This window comes from Ranitomeya imitator, chromosome 1 (assembly GCF_032444005.1).
Source record: "Ranitomeya imitator isolate aRanImi1 chromosome 1, aRanImi1.pri, whole genome shotgun sequence".
Lineage (NCBI taxonomy): Eukaryota > Metazoa > Chordata > Amphibia > Anura > Dendrobatidae > Ranitomeya > Ranitomeya imitator.
In genome coordinates, this window is record NC_091282.1 from 314,417,968 (window position 1) to 314,431,350 (window position 13,383).

The 13,383-nt window shown below is 46.2% G+C and overlaps 1 protein-coding gene across 1 annotated transcript in view; it reads left to right on the forward strand.

Moving 5' to 3' along the window:
- Positions 1 to 325: 325 nt before the first annotated feature.
- DGCR6 (DiGeorge syndrome critical region gene 6) overlaps positions 326 to 13,383 on the forward strand; it is a 59,114-nt gene continuing 46,056 nt past the window's right edge. The window contains exons 1-3 of the mRNA XM_069758549.1: positions 326 to 506; positions 4,332 to 4,492; positions 12,906 to 13,006. Coding sequence (XP_069614650.1) covers positions 397 to 506; positions 4,332 to 4,492; positions 12,906 to 13,006 — 372 coding nt within the window. The 5' untranslated portion in view covers positions 326 to 396. The remainder of the gene's footprint in view (positions 507 to 4,331; positions 4,493 to 12,905; positions 13,007 to 13,383) is intronic.

Consider the following 13,383-nt stretch of genomic DNA (forward strand, 5'->3'; position numbering starts at 1 on the left):
GGCCCTATTTAACAGTATTTATATCTCAATCTGAAAAAACGGGGTGACAGGTTCCCTTTAAATTGTCTTAACTTGTACTGAATTTATTGTCTGTACATGTCTTCGCTTAATTGTAAAGTGCTGCGGAATATGTTGGCACTATATAAATAAAAATTATTATTGTTATTATCACCCGCTGCTCCCTCCTATTCCCCTCAGTAGTGAGCCGCTGGGAGCAGAAGCCTCACACTCACAGGAGAAACCCCAATGTGTGAAGTACACGCATCTCGAGAGCGCAGCACCGGAACTGGAAGAGTGAGGTAATTCTACTTCCGGATCACGCGGCTCAAACACGCACGTGACTGCTCGGCAGTGTCACATGACCTTATCTTCTTTCAGGCTGGCAGCTGCTCCACTATGGCCGGTTACCTGGGCACGTACGGGGAGCCGAGCGACATAACGCAGCAGCAGGAGCGGCACTATTACCTCCTGTCCGAGCTGCAGAGTCTCGTCAAAGATTTACCAAGGTACAAACATAGCGGCCGCTGCATGGCTAACTCGCGTACCGCACTGCCTCATTGTAAGAAGCACATGGGGATAGCGCCCCTCCTGGCCGGCTCTTGCCCCTACATAGCGTCCTTCAGCCCCACACATCGCACACAGGTCGTCAGTGGCTTCCCATTTAGCACACACTTGTATATCGCCGGCATATTCTAGAACGCTGTACAGATTGTCCTCACCCACACATGCAGACTGTGCCCTGTACCATACTCCTACAGACTCCGTGTGCAGCCACTCTACAAGACCACCGACTCGTCCCAGGGTGGGATCCCTGTGCATGTTGGTGGTCCAGTGTGCATACTTGGATAAGGTGTTATCTCAGCATGCTCAGGTGCTAACCAAGTGGCTTCAGCGTGCTGGAATAATGTGTTCGAGACCCCCGAGGCTGCATGTCTGGTGGATGTTAGACAGCAACAAAACATGCAGGGATCGCCCGTCTGTGAGACAGCCGCAGAGCGTGCGGGGGTCGCCCGTCTGTGAGACAGCCGCAGAGCGTGCGGGGGTCGCCCGTCTGTGAGACAGCCGCAGAGCGTGCGGGGATCGCCCGTCTGTGAGACAGCCGCAGCGCGTGCGGGGATCGCCCGTCTGTGAGACAGCCGCAGAGCGTGCGGGGATCGCCCGTCTGTGAGACAGCCGCAGAGCGTGCGGGGATCGCCCGTCTGTGAGACAGCCGCAGAGCGTGCGGGGATCGCCCGTCTGTGAGACAGCCGCAGAGCGTGCGGGGGTCGCCCGTCTGTGAGACAGCCGCAGAGCGTGCGGGGGTCGCCCGTCTGTGAGACAGCCGCAGAGCGTGCGGGGGTCGCCCGTCTGTGAGACAGCCGCAGAGCGTGCGGGGATCGCCCGTCTGTGAGACAGCCGCAGAGCGTGCGGGGATCGCCCGTCTGTGAGACAGCCGCAGAGCGTGCGGGGATCGCCCGTCTGTGAGACAGCCGCAGAGCGTGCGGGGATCGCCCGTCTGTGAGACAGCCGCAGAGCGTGCGGGGATCGCCCGTCTGTGAGACAGCCGCAGAGCGTGCGGGGGTCGCCCGTCTGTGAGACAGCCGCAGCGCGTGCGGGGATCGCCCGTCTGTGAGACAGCCGCAGCGCGTTCGGGGGTCGCCCGTCTGTGAGACAGCCGCAGAGCGTGCGGGGATCGCCCGTCTGTGAGACAGCCGCAGAGCGTGCGGGGATCGCCCGTCTGTGAGAGCCGCAGAGCGTGCGGGGATCGCCCGTCTGTGAGACAGCCACAGAGCGTGCGGGGATCGCCCGTCTGTGAGACAGCCGCAGCGCGTGCGGGGATCGCCCGTCTGTGAGACAGCCGCAGCGCGTGCGGGGGTCGCCCGTCTGTGAGACAGCCGCAGAGCGTGCGGGGATCGCCCGTCTGTGAGACAGCCGCAGAGCGTGCGGGGATCGCCCGTCTGTGAGACAGCCGCAGAGCGTGCGGGGATCGCCCGTCTGTGAGACAGCCGCAGAGCGTGCGGGGATCGCCCGTCTGTGAGACAGCCGCAGAGCGTGCGGGGATCGCCCGTCTGTGAGACAGCCGCAGCGCGTGCGGGGATCGCCCGTCTGTGAGACAGCCGCAGAGCGTGCGGGGATCGCCCGTCTGTGAGACAGCCGCAGAGCGTGCGGGGATCGCCCGTCTGTGAGACAGCCGCAGCGCGTGCGGGGATCGCCCGTCTGTGAGACAGCCGCAGCGCGTGCGGGGATCGCCCGTCTGTGAGACAGCCGCAGAGCGTGCGGGGATCGCCCGTCTGTGAGACAGCCGCAGAGCGTGCGGGGATCGCCCGTCTGTGAGACAGCCGCAGCGCGTGCGGGGGTCGCCTGTCGAATCATATGTTTCAAGCACGCCGGAGTCACTCAGCACCCGAGCATGCTCAGATAACACCTTATTCAAGCACGTTCACTCATCACTAGAGAAATACAGTACTATTTAACCAATGTTCACACACTCCTGTGACACGTCCTAGTCCTTCTGTTTTTTGTTTCTTTTCGTCCAACGGCACATAAACACAAAGAGTTTAATTGATCAGTGTCTCCGTTTCTATGAAGAAAAAGAATAACGCGGTCTTTAAGAAACGCTAAGGTGGAAATAGAAAAGGGCAAATCTAATGGAAAGGTGCAGGCCTTTATTGGTAGTAAAATATCCCCACCGCGTTTCGATGGCGGTATGCCGTCTTCCCGTGAGACTCACAGCAGGTCCTATTCTCTTTCGTTTTGCAGCTCAGACGCGGCCATTGAAGTCTGTGGGGATCCTTGTAAATCAGAAGATACATTTTTCACTTAAGTTTGCTATCCATTTTTAAGGATCCATTGCTAAGAGTCACTGGATAACAATCTACCTGCTCCAGTGATTAGCTGAAACAGATGGAACTGAGCTTTCCGCAGATGTGTGGCTGTATATACAGCACAGTGGGGGCCGTGCGGGAGCCTGCACTAATACACTTCTCCTTAGTCACTTCCAATCCCGCCTGTGCTGTCGGCCATGGTGTGCGCCGTCTCCAGCACCGAACACAAACATAATGGACCACCGCCAGTCTGGGCTGGTAATGAGGGCAAAATTGGGGGTGGAAGAGGCTTAGAAAAGGAATATTGTGCTCCTCCACTTTAATAATTGTATTCTGTAACTGGAGGTAAACTATAAAGGGCTGATTCACCAAGACTGTAAATTCGTACCCCAGTCTAGATCAGAGTCCACTGTGTGAGATGCCTCAGTCATTGAGGTTCTCTAGTCGAGGACATTTCTGCAATAATATTCGCTCACTTTGTGACATAAATTCTAGTGGATCTGTCGGCTGTGCCTGGCCACGGCTCTCCCACTTAACCCCGTGGAGCGCACATGAAGGTACCAAAGGCTGATGGGACAGAGCAGTCCTTGCTCAGCATGTGAGGCTATAATGTAATAACACTGGAGGGAAGATCAACTACATCCATTAATCAGCGATTTCATCCTTTTATTATGAGAATAGGGATGGGTTAACATAATGGAATTTATTGGATCAGAATACCAGAACTCAAACCAAGGATGGATCTGTCAAATGGCAGACCCCATTGATTTGTAATGGGGTCTGTCAGGCTTCCATTAAGGAGCGCTTGTTCTCTAATTGGGTCAGTCCTTATAACCCAAAAAGTTAAGTTATTTTAATGCAGATCCACTTTATGTGCATCTAAAGGTTGCATTGTGGTGGACAGTTTATTTTCATTGGACTTTTTTTTTCTCTCATTTGATTTACTGACAACCTTTTTTAAGATGTCCCTTTTCCTGGAATTATTGGTGCATTAAAAAGTCACTGGATTATTATTATCTATTGGATATATGGATAAGCAGAGCTGCAATGTAAAGCGTGGCATAGGTACAGAGCAGCAATCTTAAGCTTCTTGTGAGGTAAGATGTAGTTAGAAGAGATGGTTAAGGGTTTTCTAAGACTTTATACATGGCCTGTATTTAGAATCGGCCATTAATAACATCATTGGGAATCTGAGCCCAGACCCACCACAGATCAGCATGTTGCAGGGTCTGCAGTGGTCCGGGGAGTGCTAATTCCCCTTCATAGGTTGCCAGGCACATGTACTCTTGGCAGCAGCTGTGCCTGGTATCATGGAATGAGTTTGCCGAAACCTTAGTACCTGTGCCTGGTAAACTATGAAGAGGCCATAGCACCAACTGGAACGTAGTGGCCTTAAAATTCAACATATCTGAAAATGCCTTCAAGCTCCAGATCTTCTGCTTTGTAGTGGTGGTCTAAGATATTAGTAGCGGCTTCTACCGCTCTTAGAATGTTCTGTCTTCTTACACTGAATAATCTCTCTTGCAGCTCTTTTCAGCAGCGCTTGTCTTACACCACGCTCAGTGATTTGGCCCTGGCACTTATTGATGGCACCGTCTTTGAGATTGTCCAAGGCTTGTTGGAGATCCAGCATTTAACAGAAAAAAACCTTTATAACCAGCGTATAAAGTTACATGCGGAACACAGAGGTAAAGAACATGCCCAGCTCGTCAGCACTTCATTACACTGATCGTTGTCACTGACATTTCGTTTTCCCTTACATAGAACTTCATGGTTGACAAATCAGTGATGTAGAAATCCTGTCGCACATGGTATACACTGTGTGCGGAATTATTAGCAAAAAAGAGGGAAGAAGCCAGCACTGCTTATGGTCAGAACGCAATAACTGAAGTGCAATTGCACATAAATTCTAACTGTATTTCAAATATGAGACATTTAGCAAACAATTGATCAATTCTTTGAGCTACCCCGCCACTTCACGGCAATCTCATAATGGGGCAGTCCTAATCTTCGTATTTTATTTACGTTGTGCCATTATTGCCTCCTGAATGTATAAAGAGTATAAAAAAAAAAAAAAAAAAAAAGGACCACATTAAATGCTAACTGTACCTGGAGCATTTTCAGAATCACTCCCTTGGTGCCAGGAAAGGCAAGCGCAGGTAAAGGCCGATCAGGTCCAGTGCGGACATTTCAGATCTGGCTTCCACACTGCCAAACCCGCACCAAAGATGAAGGGTGAGACAGGCTGAGACACAGGTGCACAATTAACTAGAGCCTGAGGCGGGGCAGGGCTGCTGTGTGTGTGCACAGCAGCCTATCAATCACAGTGAACACAGAAAGAATGGCGCACATAACCCAGCGTGCACGGCAACGCAATTGTTTGCTAAATGTCTCATATTTGAAATACAGTTAGAATTTATGTGCAATTGCACTTCAGTTATTGCGTTCTGACCATAAGCAGTGCTGGCTTCTTCCCTTTTTTTTTGCTTTGCATTGGTATGTGGCTGACCACCACTGTTGCCGCGCACGCTGGGTTATGTGCGCCATTCTTTCTGTGTTCACTGTGATTGATAGGCTGCTGTGCACACACACAGCAGCCCTGCCCCGCCTCAGGCTCAAGTTAATTGTGCACCTGTGTCTCAGCCTGTCTCACCCTTCATCTTTGGTGCGGGTTTGGCAGTGTGGAAGCCAGATCTGAAATGTCCGCACTGGACCTGATCGGCCTTTACCTGCGCTTGCCTTTCCTGGCACCAAGGGAGTGATTCTGAAAATGCTCCAGGTACAGTTCGCATTTAATGTGGTCCTTTTTTTTTTTTTTTTTTTTTTATACATTCAGGAAGCCATAATGGCACAACGTAAATAAAATATGAAGATTAGGACTGCCCCATTATGAGATTGCCGTGAAGTGGCGGGGTAGCTCAAAGAATTGATCAATTGTTTGCTAAATGTCTCATATTTGAAATACAGTTAGAATTTATGTGCAATTGCACTTCAGTTATTGCGTTCTGACCATAAGCAGTGCTGGCTTCTTCCCTTTTTTTTTGCGCGGAATTATTAGGCAAGTTGTATTTTAGAGGATTATTTTTATTATTGATCAACAACTATGTTCTCAATCAACCCAAAAGACTCATAAATATCAAAGCTTGATATTTTTGGAAGTTGGTGTTTTTTTTTTAGATTTGGTTATCTTAGGAGGATATCTGTTTGTGTAGGTAACTATTACTGTGCAGAATTATTAGGCAATTTAATAAAAACCAAATATATCCCCATCTCACTTGTTTATTTTCACCAGGTAAACCAATATAACTGCACAACATTTAGAAATAAACATTTCTGACATGCAAAAACAAAACCCCCCCCAAAATTAGTGACTGATATAGCCACCTTTCTTTATGATGACACTCAACAGCCTTCTATCCATAGATTCTGTCAGTTTCTTGATCTGTTTACGATGAACATTGCGTGCAGCAGCCACCACAGCCTCCCAGACACTGTTCCGAGAGGTGGACTGTTTTCCCTCCATGTAGATCTCACATTTTATGAGGGACCACAGGTTCTCTATGGGGTTCAGATCAGGTGAACAAGGGGGCCATGTCATTATTTTTTCTTCTTTGAGACCTTTACTGGCCAGCCACCTGTGGAGTAGATTGGAGGCATGTGATGGAGCATTGTCCTGCATGAAAATCATGTTTTTCTTGAACGATACCGACTTCTTCCTGTACCACTGCTTGAAGAAGTTGTCTTCCAGAAACTGGCAGTAGGTCTGGGAGTTGAGCTTCACTCCATCCTCAACCCGAAAAGGTCCCACAAGTTCATCTTAGATGATACCAGCCCATACCAGTACCCCATCTCCACCTTGCTGGCATCTGAGTCGGAGTGGAGCTCTCTGCCCTTTACTGATCCAGCCTCTGGCCCATCCATCTGGCCCATCAAGAGTCACTCTCATTTCATCAGTCCATAAAACCTTTAAAAAGTCAGTCTTAAGATATTTCTTGGCCCAGTCGACATTTTATCTTATGTTTCTTGTTCAAAGGTGGTCGTTTTTCAGCCTTCCTTACCTTGGTCATGTACCTGAGTATCGCACACCTTGTGCTTTTTGTTACTCCAGTAACGTTGCAGCTCTGAAATATGGCAAAACTGGTGGCAAATGACATTTTGGCAGCTTCACGCTTGATTTTCCTCAGATCATGGGCAGTTATTTTGCGCCTTTTTGACATGAAATGCTTGATTGTTTGGTGATCACGCTTCAAATGTTTGACAATTTCAAGACTGCTGCATCCCTCTGCAAGATATCCCACTATTTTGGACTTTTCAGAGCTTGTCAAATCTCTCTTCTGACCCATTTTGCCAAAGGAAAGGAAGTTGCCTAATAATAAAGCACACCTTATATAGGGTTTTGATGTCATTAGACAACACCCCTCCTCATTACAGAGATGCACATCACCTGATTTACTTAATTGGTAGTTGGCTCTCAAGCCTGAACAGCTTGGAGTAGGACAACATTTATAAAAAGTATCATGTGATCAAAATACAACTTGCCTAATAATTCTGCACACAATGTAGCTGTAGTGATGCTGTGTGCTTGCTATAGGTTAGTTTCCTTTACAAGGTTTGTGCAGTGAATACAATAACTTACCTTGTTGATTGGTGGGGGTCTGACCTGCACTGATCATTCCCTTTGGAATGATCTAGCAGTGCTGACACTCGATCACTGCCTCATTCATTCTCTGTGGTTGTGTCCACACTGATCACTGCTTTTTCTGGCATCCAGGGAATGAATGAAGCCGTGGTCTTACATCCAGCCTGCTGTGCCATTTTGGAGTAGGGATAAAAGTGCCCTGTTGGAGGATATCAATTCCCCGTTCAGCTGATGGGTACCTGTCCCAGCAATTGGACCCCCATTGATCAGTAAGGTATCTCCTATCCTGAGGATAATTTATCATTTGTTTTAAGTAAGTTGCCTTTAAGTTCATTCATTCTACATGAGCAGTGTATAGAAGAGCTGTTGTATAATAAGGTCTGTCCGTGTCCATACACTTTTATGCCATATCTACATGTTCTATTCTTTTTTTTCATTCTCCTGCTTAATGATAATGTCAGAGATCTATACAGTCATGAAATCATCTATGGACACACAGCAGATGATCCATGGTGGTGATTCTGGACACAGCAGCGTGAGTTACAACCACTGATATAGTGACAGTTAGTTGGCCAGTTACTAGTGGTCATAACCATAGACACCTAAGGTCCCGTAATGCCTGGACGTGAGGAAAGAGACATAGCAAAACATAAGAACTAAATAACATTCCTAGTTGAAGGTATATGCTAATATTATCACACCTACTCCATATTGGCATAGGACCTTGGAGATGGGAACACCCCTTTAAATCATACACTTTCTAATTCTGAAGTGTAAAACCCCTTTAATAATTTAGTGCATATTGATAAAATCCTAACTATCACCCCGCTATCTGCTGCAAAGTAATTGTTAACAGCATGTTACCTTTTGATCCTGTAATATTATCTGTTGCTTTTTGCAGATGTGGTGGACCCCCTTTTCACATTACATGGTTGGCTTTAATATTTTGGAAAGTAGGAAATCTATTAATTTAAAAGGACAATTCCATTTGTGGCATTCACTGCATACCCATAGATGAGATAGGTGTGGGTTCTGCTATTGGGTGCCTAATCAATCAGGAGAACTGGAGTTCACTGATTACTGTTCAAAAAGGAAAAAATGCCGCATTCGCCACGTTGGCTGTGATTTTTCAAAGTCCTTTATTTCACCTTTTCTGGCATCGACAATGAAATGGGCGTGTAGTTCAAAGAGGCATGCGGGGAGAGAAGAAGTGGACTACGGCCGTTTCGCGTGTGTTCGCTTCAACGGGTCCAGGTGAGTAATTACGTGAGGTCATTTACTTTTTAAGGAAACTATAATATTCAAATCACGTGAATAAAGTGCATCATACATTTAGTAATTACAGACTGCCATGTAAATATAAGAATCTCAGAGGAAAACTGATAAATCCGTTCTACCATTGAAGCCTAATGGACCTTGTGCATTCGTCTTTAAGATCCATTGTGCTTATTGTTTTTATAACCTTTTATTATGGTTACGACCTTGTGGGGGATTTTGCACTGTTTCCATACCTGCAAACATTAATGCACCTGACCCAGTGCAAAATAAATATTCAAATCACGTGAATATATTGTTTGTTCATCCCACTGCCTTAAAAAGGAAATGACCTCTCGTAATTACTCACCTGGATGCGTTGAAGCGATCACACGCGAAACGGCCGTAGTCCACTTCTTCTCTTCCCGCATGCCTCTTTGAACTACACGTCCATTTCATTGTCGATGCCACAAAGGTGAAATAAAGGACTTTGAAAAATCACAGCCAGCGTGGCGAGTGCGGCATTTTTGCCTTTTTGAACATTGATTTTACATGTGGATGTTCCAATGCAGAGCACCATATACCAGATGAATATCAGTAAATATGGGAACAGACATCTCCAGATGTGTTGCAGATGCCCCACTACTGCAGTTCAAACTATTTTCTTTGGTACGTCCACTGATTACTTGATGCTCCACAGACATCAGTGGCTGTATAGTTACAGGAAATGGCCTATCTCTTACCTACCAGACACTTATGGAATGGCCTTTGGTTCTGCTTAAAATATTCATTGTTTTTTGTCTTTTTAAAGGGATACTCCACCTTTTGGGGACAATTTGGGGCCTTTCCACTATGGCTTCTTGAGCCCGTGCTCCAGCAAGGGAGAGAATAGCGAGGTCTGCCACGCTCAAGCTGGGCATGTATGCAAACAGTCCCTTGTTCCCACCATACACAACCTCCAATTACATAGAGGAGATCGAAGTATCAACAGTCTGAGATTTCAAGGAAGGAGAAAGTGGAGCTATGGCTTCCAGCTCTGGGCCTGTTTTCCTGGGAGAGTCAAATGGCAATCTGTCATCTTATGCTATAGGTGCTGGGAAGGAGGCATGTGCTTTAACCTACGCACTTCGAAAGGGGCATTATCTGCCATTATGGCTAATAAGACTCTTAATTCTCTTGCTATACATGTGAAAAACTTGAGAGAGGACATGAATCCCTTTTAGGCAGGAAATGAATGGTGTATCTGAAAGAGAGGTTGAAAACAGAAGCACAGTGGACGATCAACTTTCACTCATACTTAAGGAGTTAAAAAGAGCATCTTATGATGTGAGCTTACTAATCAGCAAGACGGACGATTTGGAAAATAGGTCCCGTCTCAGTATTATCCGCTTGGTGGGTGTTCTAGAGAAGGCAGGAGGGGTGAAATCCGGTATCCTTCTTTGAAATGTGGCTTCTAGATAAATGTCAAAGCAAGTTTATCGCCATTTTTTTTGCTATTGAAAGGGTCCATAGAGTTCCCAGTCCACCAGGCGCCATACCTAGGCCAGTGCTTATAAAACTGCTTCACTTCAGGGCCAGAGACACTATACTTGGCAAAGCCAGAGATCATCATTCCTTAACAATAGATGGCAATAAAGTCTTTATCCAGACCAGACTTCTCAGCGGAACTGCAAAAGAAACTTGCAAAATTTCTTGATATCAAGAAATGTCTCAAAGCTCTTGCTATTCGGTACTCCATATTGTACCAAGGAAAGCTTCGTGTGGTGGCACTTGACAAAGTCCAGTTCTTCGAGTTCCTGGCAGATGTGTTGACGTGGGGGAGCTGTGAGATTTTGTCACTTAATTGTGCATAACCCCTTCAGGACAGGGAAATCCTCTGCTTGACCACATGTCACATGACGATTACTATGTGTTATTTTATACACTGTTGTGATATATAGTTTTACTATTTTGGGTGAAAAACCCAAGATGTAGAAAACTAGATGGTGGCCCGATTCTAACGCATCGGGTATTCTAGAATATGTATTTATGTATGTATACAGCAGCCACATAGTATATAGCACAGGCCACGTAGTATATAGGAGCCATGTAGTATATAGCAGACAAATACTACATGGCCTGTGCTATATACTATGTGGCTTCTATATACATACATATTGTAGAATACCCGATGCATTAATACAGGCCACGCAATATATAACAGTGGCCACGCAGTATATAACACAGGCAACGTAGTATATAACACAGGCCACGCAGTATATAGCACAGCCCACGCAATATATAGCAGCCACGCAGTATATAACACAGGCAACGTAGTATAGAACACTGGCCATGTAATATATAGCACAGCCCACACAGTATATAGCAGCCACGCAGTATGTAACACAGGCCACGCAGTATATAACACTGGCCACGTAATATATAGCACAGCCCACGCAGTATATAGCAGCCACGTAGTATATAACATTGCCCACGCAGTATATAACAGTGGCCACGTAATATATAGCACAGCCCATGCAGTACATAACACAGCCCACATAGTATATAACACTGCCTATGTAGTATATAGCAGCCACGCGGTATCTAACACAGCCCACGTAGTATACAGCAGTGTGGGCACCATTTCCCTGTTAAAAAAATAATTAAAATAAAAAATAGTTATATACTCACCCCCTGGGATCCACCGAAGCTCTGGCGATACGCACGGCTGCCGCCATCTTCCGTTCCAAGGATGCATTGTGAAATTACCCAGATGACTTAGCGGTCTCGCGAGACCGCTAAGTCTTCTGGGTAATTTTGCAATGCATCGCCGTGAACGGAAGATGGCGGCAGGCGCGTGCGGCACGGCGGACTATGGAGGGTGAGAATAGCAGGTTTTTTGTTTTTTTTATTATTTTTAACATTACATTTTTTTACTATTGATGCCGCATAGGCAGCATCAATAGTAAAAAGTTGGGGACACACAGGGTTAATAGCAGCGGTTACGGAGTGTGTTACCCGCGGCATAACGTGGTCCGTTACCGCCGGCATTAACCCTGTGTTAGCGGTGGCTGGAGGGGAGTATGCGGGCGCCGGGCACTGACTGCGGGAGGAAGGAGTGGCCTTTTTCTTCTGGACTGTGCTCGTTGCTGATTGGTCGTGGCAATGGTCGTGGGCGTTTTGCCACGACCAATCAGCGACTTGGATTTCCATGACAGACAGAGGCCGTGACCAATGAATATCCGTGACAGACAGACGGAAGTGACCCTTAGACAATTATATAGTAGATTATGCTCATTTTCAGTAGTAGTCATTGCGATACAGCAGTCGGGTATATGCGTTATCCAAAATGGTGTCTACCAGGTTGGATGATGTTGTTTGGTGATATAGGTGGTCCTACTCCTATTTGAATTTCAGGTATTTTTGATGCTCGTTTTCTGAAAAGCGGCTTGTGGTCTGTCCCTACAATGTCATCACAATAGGGTGTTATAGGGACCTATAGGGAGAGCCGTTGTGGAGCGGGGGTGATATTTGCGTTCAAGAGGATGCCAACCTCCGCTGGCAAGTGGGGACAGAATAGGGTGACGGCCCTCTCCTTTCATAACCAGTGTCTTATACCACTCTGGATTGTCATTTTTTTCCTTTGGATTTTTTATCTTTTTGTATTTATTTTAGTGGATACCAATAAATAGAGATTTTATGTGTATAGTCTGAGAACCACTACTAAGATGACAGTGTTTGGAGTTGTACATACTGATATTCACAACTAGAGATGAGCAAATTTGTTCGGAAATGATTTCCAAATCTGAATTTGCTGTATTGGTGCCCTATTCATGCCAAATTTATGTTTGAAGATCGGGTCCGAACATATTCGGTCATTTCAACTCCCGTTGACTCCCATGACGTTCGGCGAGCATTGCAAATTCAATATTTTCGCTGCCGATCGTTACCCTAACCGAATTTTCAAAAATTTGCTCAACTCTATTCACAACCATGACCTAACCTATATGTCACTGATTCTTTTATGCTGGGGCACCCAGGCCTGTAGTCTTTTATTTCCTGCATTTAGAGCTGCTGCACTCTGGGTATGGTGGGCATGCTCTTTATTTATCCTGCATTTAATGAGAACTAACGTAAATTAAGTTTTGATATTCCACTCATTACTGCATAAATTACAAATACATTTTTTGTGCCTATATAACATTATGCCTCTTTTTCTCTTTGTAAAGTGTTAAAGCAGGATCTCCTCAAGAAGCATAAGGAGGCTCAGCAGTCATGTAAAGCGCACAATATGTCTGTACTACAATCCACCCAGCAGAGGGAGCTAGAGGTCAGTACAGTGCTGAGCACACGGGATGTCAGATAACCTATGTTCTGCTTTACCTGCAGATTTCATTGCAGATGGGTCCACTGCAGAAAACAATTGATATGCTGCCATTTTTAAATTCACTTTTTTTTTTTCACGCAGCAAGTGAATGAGCTTTAACATATTCACTTACAGGAAATCGCCAGCGTGTCCACCCAATGTGAACAATAAACTTAAAGATTATACATAATACAGATGATCCTAATGATAGGTCATCAATATCAGATTAGTGGGGATCTGACAATTCAGCTCTGGTGGCAGCTGGAGTTAGTGTTTAGAGGTGGTTCAGCACAGTGCCACACACTAAATAGTGGCCTTCCCCAGGTACTTCCATTCAGCTC